Source organism: Perca fluviatilis, chromosome 13 (assembly GCF_010015445.1).
Source record: "Perca fluviatilis chromosome 13, GENO_Pfluv_1.0, whole genome shotgun sequence".
Taxonomy (NCBI): domain Eukaryota; kingdom Metazoa; phylum Chordata; class Actinopteri; order Perciformes; family Percidae; genus Perca; species Perca fluviatilis.
The window spans coordinates 17018107-17043278 of NC_053124.1; the positions used below are offsets into that span (position 1 = coordinate 17018107).

General features: G+C 41.0%; 2 protein-coding genes across 3 annotated transcripts in view; both read right to left on the reverse strand.

The window, feature by feature from the left end:
- clasp2 (cytoplasmic linker associated protein 2) overlaps positions 1 to 2442 on the reverse strand; it is a 62993-nt gene extending 60551 nt beyond the window's left edge. The window contains 1 exon segment of the mRNA XM_039820307.1: positions 1492 to 2442. Within this exon segment, the coding sequence (XP_039676241.1) occupies positions 1492 to 1689 (198 nt within the window). The 5' untranslated portion in view covers positions 1690 to 2442.
- Positions 2443 to 4504: 2062 nt separating this feature from the next.
- Positions 4505 to 19493, reverse strand: fbxl2 (F-box and leucine-rich repeat protein 2). Of its 2 annotated transcripts, none has more exons than XM_039820676.1 (14): positions 18928 to 19493; positions 12676 to 12737; positions 10645 to 10699; positions 9965 to 10039; positions 9506 to 9600; positions 8304 to 8468; positions 7993 to 8119; positions 7048 to 7122; positions 6809 to 6936; positions 6207 to 6267; positions 6045 to 6089; positions 5630 to 5686; positions 5294 to 5506; positions 4505 to 4973 (listed from the first exon to the last, which is right to left on the reverse strand). In XM_039820676.1, the coding sequence occupies exons 1-14, from the start codon at positions 18955 to 18957 to the stop codon at positions 4866 to 4868; spliced, it is 1296 nt and encodes a 431-aa protein (XP_039676610.1). In that variant the 5' UTR covers positions 18958 to 19493; the 3' UTR covers positions 4505 to 4865. The 2 variants fall into 2 exon arrangements, with proteins under 2 accessions (XP_039676610.1, XP_039676609.1); XM_039820675.1 differs by having other exon boundaries at positions 6809 to 6939.
- Positions 19494 to 25172: the final 5679 nt, after the last annotated feature.

The following is a 25172-nucleotide window of genomic DNA, read 5'->3' on the forward strand; positions in this document are numbered from 1 at the left end:
TCTCCATTCATCCTTCTCTCTGTGCTGACTCAGCATCTTGCTTACTGCCCTTTTGCCGACAGGAAGCAAATCAGCATCACTAAAAGCCTTCTGTCAAGGCCTCTGGGGGTCACAACTCACTCAGTCGCTCATCACTGCCAGATACTGAGCTCAAGTTACTGTATGTGTCATCAACATAAAGGAACAAATCTGAACAAAGGGACACGTTAGCTTGTTACAGCTGGAGATGTAATTCTTATGGGGTTGATTTAAGAGGTGGCAATAGTTCACATATTCACATCAAACAAGTTGGGTCTGGTCAGTAATTTGAGAGGATTCATCATGTAACCACATTTATTTTCAATTGATCTTTAAGTCTAAACTGCAAATGTTTTTACTATTTTAGTAATCTCAAAATTAACATTGTCTACCACTAGAAGGAGAGACCAAGAGAAGATGCTTTCGTTAAGCTGAACACACTCTTACAGTCTAGCTGAGTCCTACATATAAGTGTAGACAGTTTTAATCAGTTCAGAGATTTGGGATTCAAATTTTAGCACGCCTTGGAAAGAGATTTCAGACTGTTTTTACTTGCTGTCTGGATCTGTGTGATAACTTGGCAAAAATTTCACATTCCAGCATTTCTGAGAAATGGCAAAGACAAAGTCAACAAGGCCTCCACACACACACACACACACACACACACACACACACACACACACACACACACACACACACACACGTTATATTGTACATAGTGTTATTTATTATTTTTATTGTATTGTATTTCTTTATACCTCATGTTTTCTTGTAAATGGCATTCACAGAGGAAGGCAAATGAAGGAATTGTACAGGAAAACTTGTTTGTAACTGTGCATATGACAATAAATGTCATGGCTTGGCGAGAAAGCATAGGGTACACAATGAGTCTGCTAACCCCTCCCCCATCCCATCCAGTAGTCTACAGTCCTGACAATGGGGTCCCCCTCAACACAGACACAGAGTCTCAGCCAATACCACAATATAAACCCTGCCCTGCAAATGTCCTACTCCGTCACTGGCATGACATTTAAATATGTCTGCCTCTTGTGATCTAGAAATAGACTACTAGGTTGTCAAAAACAAACATGTCCTTTAGCTTTTTCTAGGTTTCGTAAGTAGATGGAGATAGAGCGCTGTATGCAAAATGTGTATCCTCTGTCTTGACTGAGGTCAGATATGAAAATGGGCTACCAGTTTGATTAGCTCGGTTTTAAATAGGATACGATTTCTCTCTACATACCACTCAGTTGATGACAGCTCGTTTAAAATGCCTAATCTCTGCTAAGGTTCGTCGCATTGCAACCAACCTCTTGGCAAATGACATAAAATCCCCATTAACGTTACCCCACTCTCTCTCTCTTCCAGCTCACTTGGTGAACTGGTGAAATATAAGTCATGAACAGGCCGAGAAAGGGACTGCTGCAGTGATATTGCGATAACCTCATACGATGACTAGCCAAGATCTCTCACCTTGAAATTGCTGGAGTTCACCCATCCCGTTAGCTCGTCTATGGTCTTATCCAGCCGGGGTTTGTCCTGCTCCACGTCCGGGGACCGGTGCGGGTCATTCAGGTAGTCAATGAGGTCCTGTCCGACCTGCAACCTACGGGTAACATCTTTTTGCACTACCTGCTGGTAAAAATAGTCCATGTTGTCATGTTCCTCCATTGGGCACTCAGTGCCGTGTGGTCAGCCACTGAAGTCGGCCAAAGACAGGAGACAGCGGTCGGTGGGACTGGGACTAAAGGACCGAAAACTATTTTAATTGTAACGTGGAGGGACAGATAGACTTTGCGGTCTGGACTAAGTCGAACTGATGTTTGAGCATCAACATGCAATTCCTTTTTTACAAAATAAATATAACGTTACAGATTAATTTAACACACAATTCATCCCACTGCTCAAAACAACGACAAAGACGAAGCTCGCTAACTGTTAGCTTCCTTATTATATAATGTTAGCTCAGACGGTTAACTTAAAACTTCGAGAAAGTTCAGGAAACAAGTGTAGTGGACCCCAGCAGGTTCCTTCAATATATCAACATCAAAACAAGCCAGCAACCCTGGTTGGCTAATTGTTATGCTAGCAAAAATAGCACCAAGCTAGTTAGCACAGCGACCCAAACAAGGATAGACTGCTTCCCATCAGCTAGCTCAGCTAGCTAACGTTAGTTATCCGCAGGCCTAACGCCTGGCTCCACTCTTCTATTCCATGCCCACGGGCTGGAAAGTCTGCCGAGCGTTCAGCTGTCGATTCCCTTAGCGGTAAAGTTGCACCAAACTTCAACAATAGGGGCTCAGATCCAGTCCCGCGGTAACTGGTTTCTCTTTATCCAGGAATAATCACCGCTCCCGCTAAACCCGTTAAGAGGCGCTGTCTCAATAAGCTTGCGCGCTGCCGGTGACTGCAATTCACCAGGCGAAGCAACCGATGAACGATCAGGGTCTTCGAGAACCGCACAGCTAGCCAGCATAATGCCTGTTGTAAATGACGAATTATAAGTGTAACGTTACAGTGGATCGCACTTGTGCTCAAATAGAGCGAGAGATACACTAACTAAGTAAAAATATTTTTTGGCCTTACTAATGGCTAGATAATTCAGGTTTTCTGTAATAGTCATGAATCAAACAAACAGCACTGTTTGTGTGGGTGTGTCTGCCATCTACACCGCTCTTGGGTGACATCTAGCGGTTGCGCTGCGGTGTGGCCGGTATGCAGTTTGCCGCATTTTTATTATAAACAGAGACGGTTTAGTTATAGAGAATGGGAGACAAAATCTCACACTAGAGAGACAAAGCACATTTACTATTAGTCACTTTTATTTATTCTTTTGTTCATTTATTTTTTCATTTATTTATTTTCTTAAACATAAAACTGTTAAAACAGCTGTCAAAGAGAGGGCATTAGTATCACAGCCAGTCAAGTTAGCTATATCCATCTGAATCTTTCTTCGTCTTTCTGTCTGCTCTCCCTGTTTCAGTCATATCCACTGCCCTGCCAATCTCCCCAGTCTTTGAGCACTTAGCACTACATAGCACTTGCCAGTCTCTTCTTTAGAGCAAAATTGCGAGCTGCTTCTGTTTTGTTGTATTTTCAGTGCTTTAAGAAGTGGTATTTCATGCCCCATATATGTGTTACTCTGCATGGCAAGACATATAATGTTGAGAGCCTGTTGATTGGAAGGAGTGTCTGTATAGAGTGAAAAAAACCTTTTGGTTCTGGGGCTTTCCAGTCACTGCATATCACATCCCTGTTGTCACACAGCTTTTGTAGAACTGGATGAGTGGAAATTTGGTGCTGATCAATTTAATACATTAGATTGGTAAATCCCATAAGACCTGTGTCAAATGCTATTTCTTAATCCTCTCTAATGTGCTGCTTGGGGCATTAGGGGAGTATATTGAATACAGACAATTAATTATATCCTACATCATCAGTACATTGCCAACTACACAAAACTACAATAAGTTAACTTTCAAATACATAACTCATGTGATTGTCAAAAAGTTGAGGTGCCGTTGCTGACCTTATAATAACTATTATCTCAGCTTTAAGCACATTTTTATATAATTTTGAAGCAAAGTTGCACCAACGTTAGCCCTGATTAATATCCAAATACACAGAGCAATACATCTGAATAATGGCCTTCACAGTCCAGTTAAAAACAGTGGGTATACCACAGTTGTATCAGTGTTTCTCAACTCACTCTGAATAGTAGGGAGACTGGAAACCTACTGATGTAAACAAGTTTGTCTGTGGTGCTGACCTAATCCAGGATGTAAACAAATGCTTAAGTGGTCAAGTATAGGAGCTAGTGCACAGGGCTACTGACAGGATTGGATCAGGGCCTACAAGCCAACATAACCACGCAGTACACAGGAGAGGCCACTCATCAGAGCAACATACAGAGTCAACATTACGCTTTTAGACGCTGAGGGTATGAATCATAGCTCCTTTTTTTGTTAATCAGCAACAGTTGCTTCTTTTCTATTTTAAAAAGAATGGCGAACACATATCCCTCTCTGCACAGACAGGCATGGACAATTACAATAAGCACTGAAAAAAAAATGGTTTTTTTTGTTGGCCTACCCCAATTTTGAGTGAGTTGCCATACGTGTGATTTCTTCTTTTTTTTCCCATTGCAAAACATTCTCTGTACATACAGAATCTAAATCTCAACAAAAGTTTTTCAGATGCACAAATATGTCATATGTCACATGTCCCATTCTTTACTTCGTGTTTCTTCTCAGCTCTTCCACACTAAAGATTTGAGCTGGCCGTGCCAAAGCTTCACTGTTTATATCCAGAAGATCTGCATTATCTACAACCCAGCTCTCCTCTCGCTCCATGCTGCATGTTTGGTCAAAGCAGAATGAATCACAGGATGGTCACATAGAGGTGTCGTGTGATTGGTTATGATACTCCACAGAGAGCAAACTGTTGTCCAAGATGACAATATCATCTTTTTTTTTTTTTTTTGGGGCAGTCAGGGATGTGAATTGCAGGATGGAGTGGAGAACCTGTTTTTGCCTTTACAGTGAGAAAGAGAGAATGAGATAGAGAGAGAAAAAGTGCGAGTCCATCCATCCATGTTGTTTCCACCCACCCTTCCACGCCCAAACCCAGGACTGTTGCAATCCTGACTGGTGAGCAAAAGGAGAGAGGAGGGTCGGGTTCAACTGATCAGGGGTGATCAGTCTATGTTTTGATCTGTGATCAGGAGCAGTGAGTGGGTCCAGCCCCTCCTCTCCCCTACCCCAGCCCCTAACCCCCAAAACCCATTTCAGCTCATATCAGAGCAGCAGGACCTGCAGACAGAGGTGGCCCCCCCTGGCCCTCCACTGTCAGAGGATGATGCAGCAGCGGCACAGACGCTGGCCACCTCCATGTACAGAGGGAGGAGGTGTCACTGGAGCAAAGTAGGCGTGGACCTTGATCTCTGGAAGGTGGGCCTGTGTAGGGAAGAAGTGTGTTAATACAAAAGTATAAAAAGACACAAAAGACCTGTAGCCAATTTCTCCTAAAAGGAATAGATTAACGCTTTGTGAAATACACTTATTCACTAACTTGTAGAGAGTTAGATGAGAATATCAATACAACTGTTATACTGGAAAGTGGTATTGATCTTCTCCTCTTATTATATGCAAATTAAACTATTTCTTTAACTTGGGTATAAACTACAGTGTATGATTTTTTACAGAAATAAGCTAGAGAATAACCGAGCAGAAAAGCGATTTTAGGAAGTCACTGATCCAATCCTCACTTCACTGACCCGGATGCGTTTGATGCCAGCCCTGGTCACTTGCTGACAGTCGTAGAGCTCAATGCGCTCCAGACGATGGCAGCTCTTCAGGTGCTCCAGGGTCACATCAGTGATGAGGGGGCAGTTGTCCAGCTCCACCACGGTGAGGCGCTCTTGGCCACAGGTACTGCTGCTCAGAGCTCTAATGCCATCATCTGTGATCAGCTCGCAGTGGGACAGGGACTGGCCGGGACACAGCAAATAGGGTTGAAGTCACACAGACAGATGGATTAAAGCTCAATAAGCATACACACAGGGTAAGGCAGATCCTGGCACAAAATCAGAACTTCAAATGTAAATGTTTACCAGTGCTTGCAGGCGAGGGCAGTGGATAGACAGCTGAACCAGAGTGTTATCTGTTACCTGAGGAGAGGAAATGCTTGTTGATCAAACTGTTCTTACATGTCTAGAGACAGTTGAGTCTTAAATCACAGTTTGTGGAAGCACGTGTTGCATGTTCGTGTCAAGTTTTGTAACCCGCTAAAACCTTTTCTCCTGCGTCACTCCTTTTCTGTCTCCCTCTCTGCTTTCTGTCAAAATCAATTTAAATACTGAAGTCATTGGACTGCTCACTCTCCCTCTTGGCTGGAAACATACCCTTCCTACAATCCATCTCTAGCCAGACAAATCAATCAAAGCCAAGTATGATTCCAGATTCAACATAGATAAATACCATGAGCATGATGTTGGGAATAAATAAGGAAAACACAAATTGTCCTACCAAAATACATTCTTCTAAGTCCATTTTTTCAAGCTCATGACAATTCTGTGAAGAAAAACAGAAATCATTATATCAAACGCACAGATATCGAGGGGAAATGGATTACCCAAGAAAAGGTTCACAGAAGAGAAAACAGGACAAAGAGAGCAAAATGAAACTCACTCTGGCCAGTACAGTGAACCCAGCATCCGTAACATGGGAGCATCGTGCAGCTTCAAGGATCCTGAGAAAACACACACACACACACACACACACACACACACACACACACACACACACACACACACACACACACACACACACACACACACACACACACACACACACACACACACACACACACACACACACGTAAAGGCTAATTGGATCAAAATCATCAGCCAGTAATTGGGTATGGGTTTGAATCAGGCCTGAGATCCTTGTCAGATCTTAACCTTGTCTGTCCAATGAAATATTTTATTTCCAAGCTTTAGACAGTGTGGGACCTTCTTCTTTTTGTTTGCCGTATAGTGACAGCTCTGATGTACCTGTCTCTCAAAACTTTTACATGTTTACAAGCCCCTGGAAGGACAACACTGAATAAAAAAAGAGACTTTCTGTGTAGTCTGGCATTTCAGGCAGCTACAATTTTAAATATTTATGTTGATTCTAGTCCATTTTTAGAAATGACACTAATCACACGCCCTGAGAAGGATATTTTGTGGATGCTGAAGCAAGCTGTTGTCCTTGTGAAGGATTGGGGGTGACAGGTGTGTTTTTCTTACTTGAGTCGGGGACAGTTGAGTCCCATTGCAGTGAGGGAGGCGTCAGTGATGTTACTGCAGCCAGACACACAAAGGATCTGTAGCTTGTGGCAGCCTCGGCACAGACTGACCAGGCCTTCATCTGTTATCTGCTGGAGGCAACAGAAGACAAATTACAAAAACACAGAGGCATACAGACACATCCCTCATGTATTATTATCGGTCTCTATCTCCCCCCACCCCACAACCAAATGTCTTACTGTACAAGACTGCATATTGATGGTGGTGAGTTCTGGGCAGTGTTTCTGAAGGTGTTTCAATGCTCCATCTTCCAGCTGGGTTAAATAAAGAAAATGCACAATACTGTTAATCAAACACCAAGATCAATATGTATGTGTCCGTGTTTTTGTGTGTTGATGGGAAAAACCTTTCCTCGATTACACCATCATTTTCCAATGAGTTAAATCAATTCACATGTGACTACTGTACTGTGAGCCCCAAAGGATGATTCATGGGGGTTTCATGGTATTTTTCCAGACAAGAAAAATAGACTAGACTTTGGTTTAAAAGAAAAAAAGACAACAACTGAACACACAGCCTGAAGAATATATTGGCTCTACAGAGGCAGCAGAAAAAGAAAATGCCAGCCTGACACAAACCACTACATCAACAAAAAAAACAACCATTAAGATTAAGTAAAAAAATTGAATGGAAAATGTACTGTGTTGGGAACAGCAGGTAGGGAAAAGGGCAAATTTTTCTTGAGTAAGGCCTGCTTAAATTTTTTAGCAACGGGAAAGAAGTGTGGCGTTTTGTGTATATTGTGGTCTTGGTTTTTATATTAAATAATCAGGGAATATATGGGTATTTGTTTTGAGTTTTACCATTTGTTTTACATTTTTTCCTCAGCTGAAGCATAGTGCGAGCTGTCTTCACCACCAGAGGACCCTGTTTACCGTAAACTGTAAACACTGTCCTGTGGCAGCAAGTAACACAACATCTTGATGCAAGGGAAGATAAAAAAAACAGGTAAAATGTCTTAACCAATCTACTCCTTTTAAGAAATCTTGGTATTTTATAGTGAACATTTAAAAAAAAAAAAAAAGAAGCGCCATAATTATGTCCTTATGGAACTGTAACTCAAAAATGTATTTCAACATGCTATAAAAGCACTCTGGAAATGGTCAAAAATAAAATAACTGTACCTGTGTGCAGCCTCTGAGGAACAGTGCTCGTAAACCATTGCAGCCTCTAGCCAGAGCCTCAATGCCATCACGTGTGATCTGGTCACACCATGACAGGTTCAACATCTCCAGCATTCTGCAGCCATCGCTGAGCATCCACACACAAGATAAAAACAAAACACACAGGACATGTGAGCCCAATGGAGATATGTCTTATATTATATTATTACATATTGTGTGTGAGGGCTTGAGGAGGAATTGTATTGTTGATAATAGGGGTTATGTTATATGGGTTTGGGTTACCAGGGTAATGCCAAGTGTGCAGGTGCTACCTGAGGGCCTTGAGAGAGTGGTTGCTGATGGACACACAGGAGGTGAGATCTAGCTGTTTGAGTTTGTAGCAAAACTTGCTGAGGCTGAGACAAGTGCTGTCTGTGATCTTGGTGCAGCCGTTTAGGTTCAACACTTCGATGTTTCTGCAGTTCTGAGCAAATGTCCTGGGAAACAGTTGAACAAAAGGGACAAGGGGAATTACTCAGAAGTCGCTTCTTTGAATAAATAAGAAGTCAGATGCTGGGAGTTGTTCAGGTCATTTACAGGCCCTTGGGAGGTTGTTTTTTTTTTTAACCAAAAACTTACTTTCCAAAGAACTTGTACTTCTTTAAAGGTGCTGTAGGTAGGATTGTGAAGATCCAGGACTTAGCCAAAAAATTTGAACATCGACTACTTCTCAGTCCTTCCCCCCTTTCAGGTAAAGCAAAAAAAAAAAAACGGTCTCGTACGCCGCTCCCACCACCAGGGAGAATGAATGTGTGTGCATGAGCAGTGATTGACATGCAGTTAGACCCCCCCCCCCACCCCCGGCCTTGATTGGTGCGTCTGAACAGGGAATTGGGGGGATTTTTGCAAATCGCACTACAGGCTGTAGGTGGTGCCAGAGGATGAAATGACCTGCTTCATGTTATACTCGAACATAGGGTCAGTTTCAGCAAATATGACAGAAAGCTAGTTTTATAAGTCTTACCTACTACACCTTTAAATCAGTTGCTTATATGACAGATAGATACATTTAAGTAAAACCATGTACATGAACAGTTTCATGTAAAAAACTAAACAAAATTACACTCCTATTGTTCTTCTTTTGTTTGGTGTGTGTGTGTGTGTGTGTGTGTGTGTGTGTGTGTGTGTGTGTGTGTGTGTGTGTGTGTGTGTGTGTGTGTGTGTGTGTGTGTGTGTGTGTGTGTGGATGTGTGGTTGTGGGTGTGGGTGTGTGTATGTATGTATGTGTGTGTGTGTGTGTGTGTGTGTGTGTGTGTGTACACACAGTAAAGTGAGACTAAATAGAATAACAAAAAAGAGATTCTAGCACGGAGTCCCCTGGGAATGAAGAGGCCCAAGCCACTTAAACTTTTAACATAATTACTTTAAACAAAAACAGCAAGTAATCAAACCAACAAGAAAATGACTTTTGGTAAAAGTCAATAGGCACAATTATTTATATTAGTGTATGCCAGAGTGACAATGACAATCTCACTTCATGGAGGCATCTCCCACGCTCAGGCAGCCCCTGAGGCTCAGCTGCCTCAGGAAGCCTCCACAACGCTTTGAAATATTCTCCACCACCCGCCCCTGAGAGACAGACAGAGAGAGAGAGAAAAAAAAAAAAAAAAAAAAAAAAAAAAGAGAGATGGATTGGATGGAAAGAGAGTGTTATGACTTGGACCACAGGACAGAGGATCAGCTGTGACGTCACAGTCGGCACCAAAGCCTACCGACCCAGCGTTAAGCCTTGGGCTGGATAATGCTACTCAACGAGCACAAACGTGCAGCACACACACACACACACACACACACACACACACACACACACACACACACACACACACACACACACACACACACACACACACACACACACACACACACACACACACACACACACACACACACACACACACACACACTTATTCTCTCTCATAAACGCAACCCTCACCTCTATGTCTGTCTGGAAGTTGAACAAGTCAATCTTCTGCCAGTTACTGCCATCTAGGGCCAGGACATTCCACGCCTGAGAGGGCGACAAACAAGTTGTGGACAGAGACAGACATGTAGGTCAGACAGAAGTGTGTGTGTGTCTGTTATCATAACATGTGGGAGGAATTAATGAACATAGTGGGTAGAGGTGTGAATCTTCACTGATCTCCTGATTCGATTACGATTATCATGTCAGCGATTCAATTCGATTCGATATCTCGATGCATCACGATGCGTCAAATACATTTTTACTATTAAAGCCATGTAGGATATTTAATTCATAGCTTTTCAAGCTTCAAAAACAAAACATTCTGCAGTGCTCTAATCTAGTACAACTAATCTGTTGTAGAAGAAGCTGCCACCACAGCTCTGCATTTACAGCCCGTGTGCCAAGCCCTTGTTATTATTCAGATAGCTCATTCATAAATGGCTTTCAACTGCAGTGCACTATAGCTTAACAGTGGTCCACTTACACATAACCAGCAGATGGCACTATATTAAAGACACTTCTAGAGAATTCAATAATGTTAAGCCGGTTTTAATTTAACCATACCATAGTTTAGAATGACATCAATCCATTATTAAAATGAGTGTGTTAATCCACAGTGGGTGCTTTGTGTGGGAGAGGGAAGCGCTTACCTTGGATACTTGACCACACCTACAGAGTGTAACCACATCTAGATAGGAAAATATTCTAGAAAGAGAGACAAAAAAAGAGCATGAGTTTGTCACCTATGACTCTCAGATATAGCAATCAGTTTTTAACTAGACTTTATTTTTGAATATCTTTCCTTTTGTGTGATTCAATATATGTGTTTTGTGTGTCGATAGAAAAAAGCACAATCCCCTGTGGTGTTTGGTTGGTAGCAGGAGGTTCCCACAGACCACCAGTGTTTGAGCTGTGGGGCGGTCAGCCACAAAGGGCTGCATGCAGCAGGCTACTGGGTCAGCTCAATCCATTAATCTGCCAATGAGTAATATCTGGCACTCAGAGAGGCAAGGCCACAGACAGAAAAACGTATAATATACACACATACATAAAACCAAACACGTATGCTTTGTCTGAATTCCCAGTGCTTAAATGGTTATTGCTCACAGAAGTGCCTTAAAGGGCCAATCTATAGAAAATGTGAGGTATTCAGGGAATTGTCATGGTGCCAAAGCTTTGAGTGCAGCTGGGGTCTGAATGTCCTTTTAACCCTAGGAAACAGGAGCTGGCCATTGTTTCCTTCATATAGATGCAGACAAAGGCTGTTTTGATGTGTGTTTGGCCAGGGCACGTTGGGACATGTCTGTATAATCTATACCAGGTCTTGTATCAGGGAGTACATGCACACAATCGACAAAGCAATGCAAAGACACATACACACTCACACATCGAACACGCAACACACACACACATACACACACACACACACACACACACACACACACACACAGTCTTGGAAGTGATTGCAGGCCACCAGTGTACAAATCAAGCAGGCACTTATCGATCTCCCTTCTAATAACCGGTTAATGGCTGTGACGCTGATCATTGATTGAATGTCAGATTTAACACAATCTGACTTTCCATTATGTGCAAAGGCCTTTTACCGACCACAGAAGCATTCTGTTATTCATATTCAGTCAGTCCGATTTTGTGAGTCCTGTGTAAGGCAACATCAGGCCGGACTTAAAGAAAGAAAAGAAATCGTGCACCAGCAACTTTCAAGTTTCAAGTGTAAACCTTTTAAATGCAGCAACAAATTGGTCAAAACGTCAACAGAAATTAACAATCCAGTATATAATGTTAAACTAGGGGTGTCACGGTTCTCTGAATCTATGATTGAACTTTAGATTTTTAAGGTTCAGCACTGATGGCTATGCCACAATTGGAGAGAGAAAGCCACACCAATGGCTTCAGGGCAGCAAGAGAATTTTTCAGTTCTGTTGTTTCTCTGTGATCTCGGACTCTGGCAGAGGCTATTACACCTTGGACAGCATAATGTCCCTCCCTGTGTACCATGGTGACAGGGCATAACAACATTTTAAATACAAAAACAAATAGCTCCAGTCAACCCACTTTCAACAAGATTAACTGCCATAACAATGGGTCTTCCTCACAGCTGATGTTGTGTAAGTGTCTCAACATAACACATGTGACAGTAGATCATGTGCTGTAGCTAGCGAGTGCCTGTGAGTACTTGTTTTTTTGTTCACCAGTGAAAGTAGTGCTGCTGATAATGGGTGTACTGGTACTCTCTGTGGAGCACAGCTGGAGCAGCAGAAGAGCACAGCACTGTGGAATTCCCCACTAGCTAAGACGAGCTATTTATAGCACACATACACAGACGTACAGTTCGCATAGGCACGCACGCACACGCACGCACGCACACACACACACACACATAAATGTGGAGGACAAACATGTGGGGGTGTGTGGGATATCAGATTTATGGGTCATGTGCAGCTACTGCTGTGGGACAAAATATTGGTCTGTATGTCACATAGTTAAACCTCATTCCAGACTAGTGGCCAACATAAGTACATCATACAAAACATACACACGGACACACTCCTGCACATAACTGTTCAAGGCTGCTTGAGCTTATAAGTAACCCTGACCTAAGCCCTTGTACTAGGGTACTGTATGTTATGCTGTATTTTGTGTGTGCATGTATGTAATCTTACCTGAGAAGAAGCTCTTTGGGGAGCTTTTTGTTAATGGGGGCTTCATCGCTGTTTGAGAACACCTGCCGAGAAACACAAGATAAAACTATAACAATGAGTGAGTGTGTGTGTGTGTGTGTGTGTGTGTGTGTGTGTGTGTGTGTGTGTGTGTGTGTGTGTGTGTGTGTGTGTGTGTGTGTGTGTGTACATAAAAAGCACTGTTGGTTACTTTAATTTTACTTCTTTGTGCAATTTCTTTGATTAACAATTTTTTTTATTTTTTTTTTAAACAACATACAAAACATACAATTCGCAACATGAACATACCCTCACCCTCCTTCGTCATCACCCCCCACCCAAACAAAAATCAAGAAAAGATGACAGTAACTACAATATTTAAAACCATACAACCAAATAATAACAAAATACACAATAAACCATAAACCAAATAAACATATGCATAAATGACAACACCATAAGCCCATCATACACGTCTCTCCCCAGCACAAAGCTTCTTAGAGCCCTCCAGAAAGCTCAGGTATTTTCCCCATTTTCTAGTATAGACATCCAATCTGGCAAACTGATAATTATGACATTTTTTCAAACGGCATCTTACAAGCCTAGTGCTGGATTGACGGCACCCCTTCGTTCCTCCATCCCCTTAAAATAATCTGTCTGGCTATCATTAAACTAGTCTGGCCCCAGCTTCTTATGTGCTTATCCATCCCGTTTAGGATTGACCCATCTCCCAGAACAAATCATCTTGGGCTGAATGGAACCTGGGTCCCTGCAATCCGACATAGGTTATCCTGTATCCTGGTCCACAATTCCTGGACCTTATCACAAGACCATAGGACATGAAGTAATTGGCAGTCCTCTGTCTTACATTTCCTACAATTTGGTGTGTTTTTCAGACCAATTCTAAACAATCTGGAGGGAGTCCAATAGAAGCGATGCCTAATCTTGAACTGAATAAGGTGCACCCTCACATCACGTGACATAGTTTTAATTTTCCTACAGATTCTGTCCCATTCCTCAGCATCCAGTGTAATACTCAGATCCATTTTCTTTGTGCAATTACAATGTAAGTGAGGGGCGACAAAATCCATATTCTAATTATGTGTAAAAACATTCCAAAGTTCAGCTAAAGCTACAATAATATGAGGCTTCAGCAGTCTGAGTTAGTCCGATGAAATGGGTATCGTTAGTTAGTCATTTTAGTATGAAATGCCCAATAATGTTTTCTAGCTCATACTTAATACTCATTAATAAATCATTTTTGGCCAGAAACAGGACTGTGAGTCTTGTTCTCCATCACTTACATTGAAAATGCTTTACAAATGGAATGGATCTCTTTGCAGCCAGTATTGACAAGAGGAGTGATACGTCAACCAATAACACTTTCAAAGTACATATGAGCATCTGAGTGTTGGTTTATGACAGACTTTAAAAAATGTGAACCTATCCTTTAATAAAAAATAGAACCTTACATCTTTCCAGGAAAAAAAAACTATTACTTCCTTGAGCAATGCTAATAGACAAGCCAGAGCTACATTTGGCTTTCCACATCCCCTCCTTACAAGCTTATAATTCTGTTAGCCTGGTCAGCTTGTTGGCATGCTTATCTCAATTAGTCTACTCGCTGGATGTCTGGCCATCTGCTGAGTGGGACACATACACACACACACATACACTTACTCGTTTGCAGGTGATTTAAGTCCTCTCTGTGTTAAGCACAGAGGCAGAACATTCTAGATCAGGTGGGCTCTATTCAGCCATGAATTTAAATTACGTCAAAGACCCACATTCGCTGTGCCACTGCAGACACGCATCCTGCCAGTGATACAATTGTATCCTCAAAGACCCAGAAACCATATTTAATGAGGGGGGACTCCCTGCTGTTTCACACGGAAACACAAACACTGCAATGTAAAAACTCAAAGGGAGCCAGGGTAAAGCGCAGGAGGAGCAAAGGTTGATTCTGAAAACGTCTTGGCTCCAGCTAGCTGCATGACAGATGCAAGCTCCCAGAAAGAGAACGCAATAAAGGAGAGGGAAGATGGGAGAAAGAGGGAGAAAGGGGGGAGCAGGAGGAAGTGAGAGAAAGAGGCAAACAAAGAACGCCGTAACAGTCAAGAAATAGAGGAGAAATACGTACAAAAGTCATTAAAATCAGAGAGTGAACAGAGAGGAGTGAGAGGGAGGGAGAAAGTAGAGGCCATTTGAGAGGAAATGTGGTCGAAAAGACAAAAGAGGTCCAGCAAAAGATTAACTTAGCTGGTTTGAATTTTAACATCTATGCTCCGATAACAACACAGCAGAAAAAGAGCGGTGAACCTGATCTGAACTGATTCATTAACTATATCAAATAATAGCTCTGGGATATAGTGAAAACCTTTTTCATCATTGGTTCCCACATACCCCTGTATTGAATAACACATGTTTACAATCTATCCATGAGGGTTGGGTTCATCATCATAATGTGGCTTTCAGTTTCAGATATAGAACCATATCAATTGCGTAAACTGAAAGTAAATTGACCTTAATTGTACAATACTGTGCATACTGAATGGTAGGAAGAGACAAGGGCTACAGTATATTGACTCAGTGACTCTCTCTAAAGCCAGAGGTGGCTTAGGATTTAGGACTAAATTTAGACTTAATTCCAAACCACCTCTGTAACACATCACTCACCTTTAACCTTTCCTTCAACAGACACATTACACACAATTTACTGTAGACAACCTAAACCTTTATACAAGATGGCATTGGCAAAGAACATACGCAAAATAATATTTTCACGATGTGATTTAAACTTGCAAACTGAAACATAACTTTTACTGTGTAATGTCTGGTACTGTCCAGACTTGCTAGACAATGAAAGTACTTACAATTGACATTTTTGATTACTGCTGAAACAATCATTGAAGTAATTTTTCAGTGATAAATACCAAATATTTGCTATTATTGTATCTTTTATATCATATAGGGCTGTCATTGACAATTATTTTTATTATCAAATAAAGCTGAGGTAGGCAGGCAAAAATTCCATAATAACCTTTCAGCATATTGTAATTCAAGTGGACTGAGAGAAAACCAGACTTCTGCAGCTCCTCTTGGATCTCTTTTCAGGCTTTAGTGTGTAGTCCCCGACAGGAGACTTTGACCAATCAAAGGTAATTTCAGAGATATGTTGTTCCTATTGACTGTTCTATAAATGCAGATGCACGTGCATGTCCCTTCAGATGGTGAAAGCCTGATTCAATAATGGAAAATCCTGCAGAAAAACTTACTATTCCAGCAATGGAAACAACTGCCTACACTGCAAAGCAACAAAGTGAGAATTTTCTGCTTTTTCTTGTCACATTCGATAGTAAACTGAATATCTTAGCTTTCGGACTGTTGGTTGAACAAAACAAGATATTTGATGAGCTCTATGAAATTATGCCGAGCACTTTTCACAGTTTTATGATGTTTTATAGCCCAAACCACTAATCAATTAATCAAACAATAAACAGCAGAATAAAGCTGGGGTAGGCAGTTTTCTGGAAAAGGCCAAAAACTGCAATAATTTGAAAGTGCAGCCCTTCTCCTGTAGCTCTCCCCTCTCTACATACATAAACCTGTACGAGTACAAGTCATTATCCCAATCCCGATTGTGATCCTAAAGCCGTTATATAGCAGCAATTCTATGAGAATTACTGACCTGTTTTCTTAACAAACTTGTAGGCCAGTAAACCCTTTCAGATGACATAGGCTACTGGGATTCAAGGCTGTAGCTACCTACATACGGTTATACGGTTGGCTACGGTTAACAGCAGGCTAAACTATTAGCAACATTTTCTCTCCATCTCTGAAACGCTTCACTGATATTGACACGTGTTTTATTGCATTTATTGTCAGACTCTTTTAGACTCTCTTTCTTTGATAAGCCTGTCTTCCTTCTTTTGGGTTGCTTGGAACCACAGAAAAGTAAAATTTTTTGCTTAAAAATTGAGTTTCACGATTAACCGATTATAAAATAGTCGATTAAATTTCAGTTAAATTTCACTGATCCAAATAGTTATCATTGCAGCTCTAATATCAACATACATTGATTAGATTTTGGACTGCTGGTCATGCCAAAACATTAACTATTATTTATAGACTAAACCATTAATAAATTATTTAAAAAAAAATTCTATTAATCGATAATGTAAATAATCGTCAGTTGCAGCCCTATTTTTATTTGCATGTCAGGCACAAAGTCAAAAGTAACCCACACCCCAGTGGAGAAGTTGCCAAGTGGAATGGCATGAACACAGTAGTTGGTGTGTGATCCCAGCCATAGTTATGACATTATGAAAGCAAGGTTCATCTCTGGTATGCATGCTTCATTAAAGTTATCACCTCAGCATTCTGGTGCCCTCGTTTCCTGTGCCAGCAGAGCAGCATTCCCAAACAGGGAGTTCCTCTCTGCAGTCATACTCTACTCCTAGACAGTGTACAACTGGGTGAATATGCAAATCTGGTCTCAGAACTTGCATGTCTCAGGTTTAGAGTTGCCACGTTAAAGCAACCATGCAGACATTACATATGGGTCATGTTATGTGTTCAATTTTCTGGCCTTCAATACAACAACTACAAGTGGGCTTGTGCCACATGTTCATTATAAAACATCATCTCATGATCTCATCATCATCTTAGGCTGTTAGTCAAGCCTACTCTTCTCTTCCCCCTACTCTTCGAACACACATAGCCGCACCAGGTTGTTTCCCACCACACAATGGTTTTCATCTGCGTCTAAGAAGCTTACAGCTATGTTGAGAAATCCACTGATATGGCAACTCACATCAGCGCCACTACCACTCCTGTTCTCATCCACTCACACGTAGACAAATACGTTCAGAATACTGACAAGCTTACAGCGTGCTGAACACCTGACGGAGAAAGTCAAGTAGTCAAGTAAACCCTAAAGCATGTCAACAATTTGTGAATGATATTTCAGATAACAATGCTCACAGCTCAGGCGACTTAAAACCAGTTGGACTGGAGGTGTGCACAATGATGAAGAAAACGTTGACACAGCAAAAAAGTGTTATTATTTTACTACAGGTAATACACATGAATTGAAGGCATGCAAGCTAAGCTGCACTTCAAAGCAATCTGTAAAACGTCATGCAGCTGAGCAATGGTGGAAAGTTACCAAGTAGGTTTCCATTATAACTGTATTTAAGTGCAGTTATTGAGGTACATATTCTTTACATGATTATTCACATTTCATGCTACTTTATACTTTAACTCCACTACATTTCAGAGGCACATATTTTACTGTTTACTTCAATTATTTAACAGCTGTAGTTACTGGTCACAGGTTACTGGTCATATGATGTATTGTTATTGATTTAACTACCTATACCTATAACAGTATATAAAGTAATGTAATGATCTTATACCTCAACCTGCAACAACATGAAGATTCTACATAAACAATAATGTGTCAGTAATAGCATCCAGCAATTTAACACTGGCAGGGATCATTCCGCCTGCATTATGAGTTTAGTAAAATGTTGAATGCAGGACTTTTACTTTTAGTTAAGAGTTTTCTACCTCGAGGTATTGCTACTTAAGTAAAAGACCTAAATACTTCTTCCACCACTGCAGTTAAGCACAGGGGTGTGTAACCATTTTCCTGCAAATTATCATGGATATGTGGAAAGGTTGTGTGAGGACACATGGCCATTCATAGTTCTCATGTTATATATATTATTAGTGTGACTCTCCGAAAGCAGCCCAAACCTCCTGTGGTACCTGTCATTCACAGGTGTCACTGGAGGTGTCACAGTGCCAAACCCAAGTGCTAACTAATTGAATGCTGCTATACACTGCTTTTATTTACAGTATTACTGTCCATCTGCAGCCCCAGTCCCCTTGTAAAAGCCTGTAACCTCAGGCGACAGTGCCAGCCAGCCGCGGCCCTGATATATTGACTATCCTCAGCCACAGCCCTCCTGTCCCGCAGTCCTGAGCTTCATGTTGTCGCTGTCTACTGGTGCGGCAGGACAATAACAGGATTTCGGATTACCCTTGACCAACAAAACGCCTCGGCTCCCGACTGCATGTAAAATTAGGAGCACGGTCAAACACACACACACACACACACACACACACACACACACACACACACACACACACACACACACACACACACACACACACACACACACACAAAAGCGTCTACGTCTACTAGAAACAAACAGTTGAACCGTTGGTGGTCCACTCCCTCTGTCATACCTCGAACCGGCCCTTGGTGATACCGTTCATGTCTGCTGCGGCACGCCCCTGCTACAGACCGCACAGACACCAGTCGAGCCGTTTGACGAACGCCGTTATTGTTTTTGTCGCCGTTTTATTTTTGGTCGGCCGGAGTGTAGGAGCCGAGCTGGAGCTGGAGCTGGAGCTGGGTCCTCACCCCCTTCCCCCCTCCCCCCCACCCCAGCCGTCAGCGAGGCTCCTGTCTCTGGGTCAGTGAGGAGGTGGTAGTGGTGAGGGTAGGTGTCGGTCCAGGGCGGCCTGCGGTAACGTTAACAGTCGTCTCGGAGACTAACGGCTCCCCAGCCCGTCTCATCACAGGGCTACCAAAATAACAATAACAACATGGACGGTCTGTCAAGTGACTTCACTTCCGCCTCTCCCTTCATCGCTCCAGCGCGAGTCAGCTGGCCCCAAATCCCCCAAGTTAGCTAAAAACACACGGGAAACATTAACGTCCGCTTTAATATCTCACAGCAAATTCCCCGCATCAAACACTCATGTGGCGGCTGACATGAACGTCTTCCCTAATGTTTTCTGTTTACTTGCGGGGAATGGGAGGGCTTACGTGACGTCATTGCTGCGGGAAAAGCACGCGTGGTCGATTTGTTTTGATTGTGGGGTCTTGGGCAGATTTGGGGGTAAATTACAAAGATCCTTTTTGGTTGTAGGCCTATTCACCGTGGCAGTCACGGGCATTAGCCTACAGCACCGAGACGTGACCTGACACAAACCCTGCGTCTGATTAAAGGAAGGAAACACTCGCATCTGTGGACGCCAGATCCAGGAGCCAAGACTCCATTAGAGATGTGTAACACTGTGACATGAAGGCTTCAACCTGTCCTGCAGACAAACACCCACAACTTATCAGTCACTCCTGCATTATGAATACTGTATGTAGACCTGTAGTGGTGGAAGAGGTAGGCTAGGCCTAGCCTACTCGTTTATTGAAATAAAAATAGCAATACAACAATGTAAAAAAAGTCTTACATTTAAAATCTTATGTACTTATGATGACAAATTGCCCCTTTCAAAGTGTTATAAACACAGTTTGACTCCCAAAAACTTATTTCAGAGTGCAGTACAGTTTATAACTTAAATCTACTAAAAAATGGCATCTGTATCTAAAATAATAAGGCATGTTGGGACAGAATTATGAAAAAAGTTTTTTTCCAAGAAATATTCATGCTACAATGGCAGATTTGTTTTCTCTCTTTTTAGAAGAAAATAAAAATGTAAAGGATTCCAGACCAAATAGACTTGATTAGGTTTTTTTTTTCACCACTGAACAATGCATTATGTTTTAGAAGGTGATCATAGAAGTATAAAGTTGCATTAAATAGAAATACTTGTTAACCTTACAACTGCACTTAAGTACAGTATTTGAGTAAATTTACTCAGTTATTAATTAAGTACAATTCTGAGGCACTTTCCATTTTATACTAGTTTATTCCCCAGTACATTTCAGAAGGAAATATTGTACTTTTTTACTGAACTACATTTATTTGAAAGCTATTACCATTCAGTTATTACTTTGCAGGTTATTTTTAATACAAAAGATATAATCAGCTTCTAAAACATGATGGATTATTCAGTAAAAAAATTAATCAAGTTATTTAAGTATTATTCATTATCAATGCTGTAAGAATATTCCGACCAGTTTTCAATGCAAATCCACTTGCTTTAGTATTTTCTAAATAAAAAGCCACATTTTTCATAATTATAGTGCAGCCATCTGCTTTATTTTTTCTTTCAAGATACATATACTAATTGAATACTAATAATATACATGTATATAACACTGAAAGGGTCCAAGCTGCATAACTTTTAATACTTTAAGTATATTTTACTTAGGCATGATTTTGAACACAGGCCTTTACTTGTTATGGAGTATTTTTACCTGTGCTACTTGTACTTAAGTAAAGGATCTAAATACTTCTTTCACCTCTGATATTACAGGTTTTGTAGACAGGGCTGCAGACATACTAGAGTGTGAGTTACACATCCAGAATGAAATATCTTCACAGGTGTTCTCAAGATCCACAGCTAGAGGGCGATCTAATGCAACCAGCCTCATCAATGTCCATCCTGTACTGTTACAACAAAGGGATGAAACAATGTTTACTCTTTTAATATAACATACATCTGTGGAAACAGGATAGGACATACTATAATAGTTATTGTACTTTACTTGAGTATTTACATGTTCTGTTACTTACTCCACTACATTTATCTGACAGCTTAAGTTACTTTTCAGGTAACATTTTTCCATACCCTTCCTGTCCAGTGAAAACCATGTATCTTTGGTTATTTTGAATTATACAGTTCTATTTTCTAATAATCTGAAGGATTAAGTGTTACTTTAAGGCAGGGATCTTCAACAGGGGGTCCAGGACCCCTAGGGGGTCCTCAGAGTAACTGCAGGGGGGCCTCAAAATTATAATAAAAAAATAAAGTTTTTTCAAAAATTAAAAAGTCTTAACATGATTCCAACATATTATTAGCAAATATAAATCCCCACTGATGATAGGCTTACTGGCCTATAGGTAATGTAATCACTAAGGTAGCCATCCACAGATACAGTTCATCCCAAAGGATTGACTGTTCCACATGTGTGTTTAACATTAAAACATGATTTATAAAATCATGCCAACAATTATTAGGCTATTTGAATAGCTTAGTAATATGCAAAAAAGGTATCTATAAACGCTTTAGGCTGCCCTAAAAGTTATTGTAGGACCAGATTAATATGCAACTTCATTTTATACAATATATGTAGTAGGGGGTCCCTGATCTGTCTCTCTTTCAGTTAAGGGGTCCTTGGCTTAAATAAACGTTGAAGACCCCTGCTTTAAGGGTTACAAACATTCTCCTACATCTTAAGTTAAATAAAAGCCCCCTTGGAGTACAGTATTTGAGTAAATGTAACCTACTTAGTTTCCTTCCACCACTGCCTTCAGTCTTAGGGTCCTGGGATACTGGTTCACTGTCATAGCTTACTGGGGCACTGAATAGAACAATGCCATCTTTAAAGTTATTGGTAACATCTGTGCTTTTCCTACTAAGTCAAAATATCTGCTGTGAAAAAGGCCTAAAATGAAAAGGCTCTTTAAGTTCTTACAGGTAAGTACAAAGGAAGGCTGATGACAGTCAAGCTCAGTTCATGTGCACCCACACAGTCCTGAGGAGAGGTCTAATTAGGCAAAGTAAGCGAAAACACGTGTGTGGGTGTAGTTTGAGTGTGTAGGGCCTTTAAGGTCATACGGATACTGTAATAGTACAATGTTCTTTCCCTCAGTACATTTGGCCAACACATTGTAACACAGGTGCAACTAATAATATTACTGAATTAGATTAAGGTGTGCATATTTCAGGGCCCTGCTTTTGTGTATACTGGCACACTTAAATGACAGAGAGCCATCCACCTGTGCTGTTCCAGCCATAAATAAAAACGTTAGCCCTAATAGACCTTTTTCACAGCAGACATGTTGACATGTCATAGTAGGAAAAGCACAGGTGTATTCAAAACCATTAATGATGGCTGCTTTCCACTTAGGAGAGGCCCTGGTATTGTTGCATGCTGACTCACTGAAAGAGCTTACTGGGACACTGGATGGAATTGAGCCATCGTTAAGGTTATAAATTTCAGCTGTGCTTTTCCTACTATGACAAGTCAAAATGTCTGCTGTGAAAAAGGTCTATGACAAACCTTAACATAACTATATTTGATTGGTGGAGCTTGTCAGGGGAGGTATGCAGCCTGGCAGCATGGTCTGCTTGGCAGCCAATGTAGAGTCAGGGGCTTATGCAAATATTTTATTTTACCTGTGCAACCCCTGATGAAGTCATATATGATATTTAGAAAGGTTTTGTTATTATTACATTGTTGTTAGAAAGGAATATTAGTGGAGAGAGAGAAATATCTGAACAAAAATGTCAGACTTATTTCAGGAATTTATTTGGACTTAACAATACATGAAAAACCATGCAATGTAACAGTCCCTTATTTTGTCTGGGTTCACCCGGCAAAGATCACAAGAGTATGAAGGAGGTTTTGATGGCATAAGTTATTTATTTAATTTTGATAAAGAAAATCAGAAAAACAAAATACCCAAATATATGTTTAAAAAACTAAAATGGACAAAAAAGTGACTTCACTCCCACCCACATGTCTGCTGATCTACATTTTTTAAAGCAGCTGCTTTGCTGCTAATTACATTTAATAATATAGTAAGCCATTTGGAACCAGGATTTGAATTCTGTTTTCTGCAAACAGTCATGTAACAGTCACGTAATAGTTGTAGTCATTATACACTGTATTATTCTATAACATAAATATAGAACACAGACGATTCAGATTGAGTCATTTTATGATGCCTGTGCTAAAATGTAGTCTTTAATCTGCATGTAACACATTTTCAATCCCTGTGCCAACCCATCTCACTGCAATCCATGGTAATTAACAATCTCTCATCAAAAGTCAAATTCATTAACTCAGCTCTTTGAATAGCTCCATGTCCTTCTCATCCTGACTCTTCTGTGGCTGGCAGCTCAGTGTTGAATGTGTCCTGATGATCGCAGTGTCTCCACTGATGTCAAGCAAGGCCATCTCTACACATCATCTTTAGACCTCAGCTGATGATACCGGGACCTTCTGTGCTTCATCCAATATAGTTTATTTAAAGACATATGTTTAAACGTAGCTGGACTTTTAGTCATAATTTGTATTTACTGCCTGTTTTGTATTTATCTGATTTTCTTATCTATTTTTAACATGTTTTTGTATATTGTATTTTGTTTCATTACTGTGTCTATGAGTTTAGTTTAGTTCACTCCATTCACTGTGCCTTTTTTAAAGTGCTATACATATAAAAATATATATATATATATATATATAAAACACCACCGAAAACATATTGTCACTGTCCAGTTAAACTATGTATCTCTAAATTTGGTGATTTTTCAGTTATAATTTGGGGTAATTCTCCCATGTCTTTAACCTAAACAAACATTCTAAACCCCCATTGGTTTATCTAAGTGCATCGTCACAATGCTAAACATAAGGCTGTTTTCCGCTTGAGAAAAGTTGACATTTTTGTTTTCACAGGACAGTGACACACGTCAATCCACCTTTCACATTAAGAACATTGTCCCCCCTCCAGCCCTCCCTGCCCTCTGCCTATGTTGAAATACTTATCCATGCCCTCTGACTACTGCAATAGTATCCACTACGGTTCACAGGACAAGATCTTCATTAAAAACCCAAACTCTGCTCTTTGATGTATTATTATCAATCATCTCTCTCAAAACCAATTTCCCTGAGTGCAGCTTCCCTTCTTTGCTTTCAAAGCTGTTCCTGTTTTCCGACCCCGCTTCTCATGGAGGCTGTTGCCATGGAGACAAAGCCCCCCCCCTTCTGTCCCTGGGCTGCACCAGTATGACCAATGATTTCCTCTGAGTTAGTCACACACCTGCACTACACCTCATTCTGACAGGACATGTCTCACATGGGAAGTCACTGGTCTCACACATACTCCGAGCAATCTTGTGGTTGGTGTGTGTGTGTGTGTGTGTGTGTTTACTTCCACAGAACATATTGTCTGATGGGTGTGTACTGGAAGTCCTGTGAGATTGCACACCTGTGTGAAGGACACCTGCAGCAAACATAATTCTCACCAGCCTCTCTGAGACGGTGCAGGTGTGAATCACTGTCTCTCTCCTCTTCGCCGTCACTCTCCCCTCTCCTCTCCTCTACGAACCCCCAACCCTCCAGAAATAGCCACTGTGCATGAGTCAGGATCCCAGCCCACCTTAAACTCCCTCATCAAAACCCTCTGAACAGGAGGTAAAAGTATTTGAGGTGCATGAGAGCAAGGTGAAAAAATGTCACGGAGAAACACAGAGAAGAAAAACATCAGAGGGGGGATTTAATGCCATGATGCAGCACCTATTGTTGACTCCATTGGGGCAAGGGGAACACAGAGAATTATGAAAATGAGAAAAGGTGGGATGTGAAAGAAAGTAATGAAAGAAGATGAGTATGTGTGAATCCTCAACAAAGGTGTCACTCCTTAAGGAATTTCTATATTGCTTTTTTTATAATCTCATTCCAATTGTTTTTTTCTGTAAGTGTGCAAGCATCTGCATACACACATGTATTGTTCCTGTCCCCCACTGACAGCAGTTTTATCTCCTTTCAAATCACAGCCATCATCTTTCCTACTGCA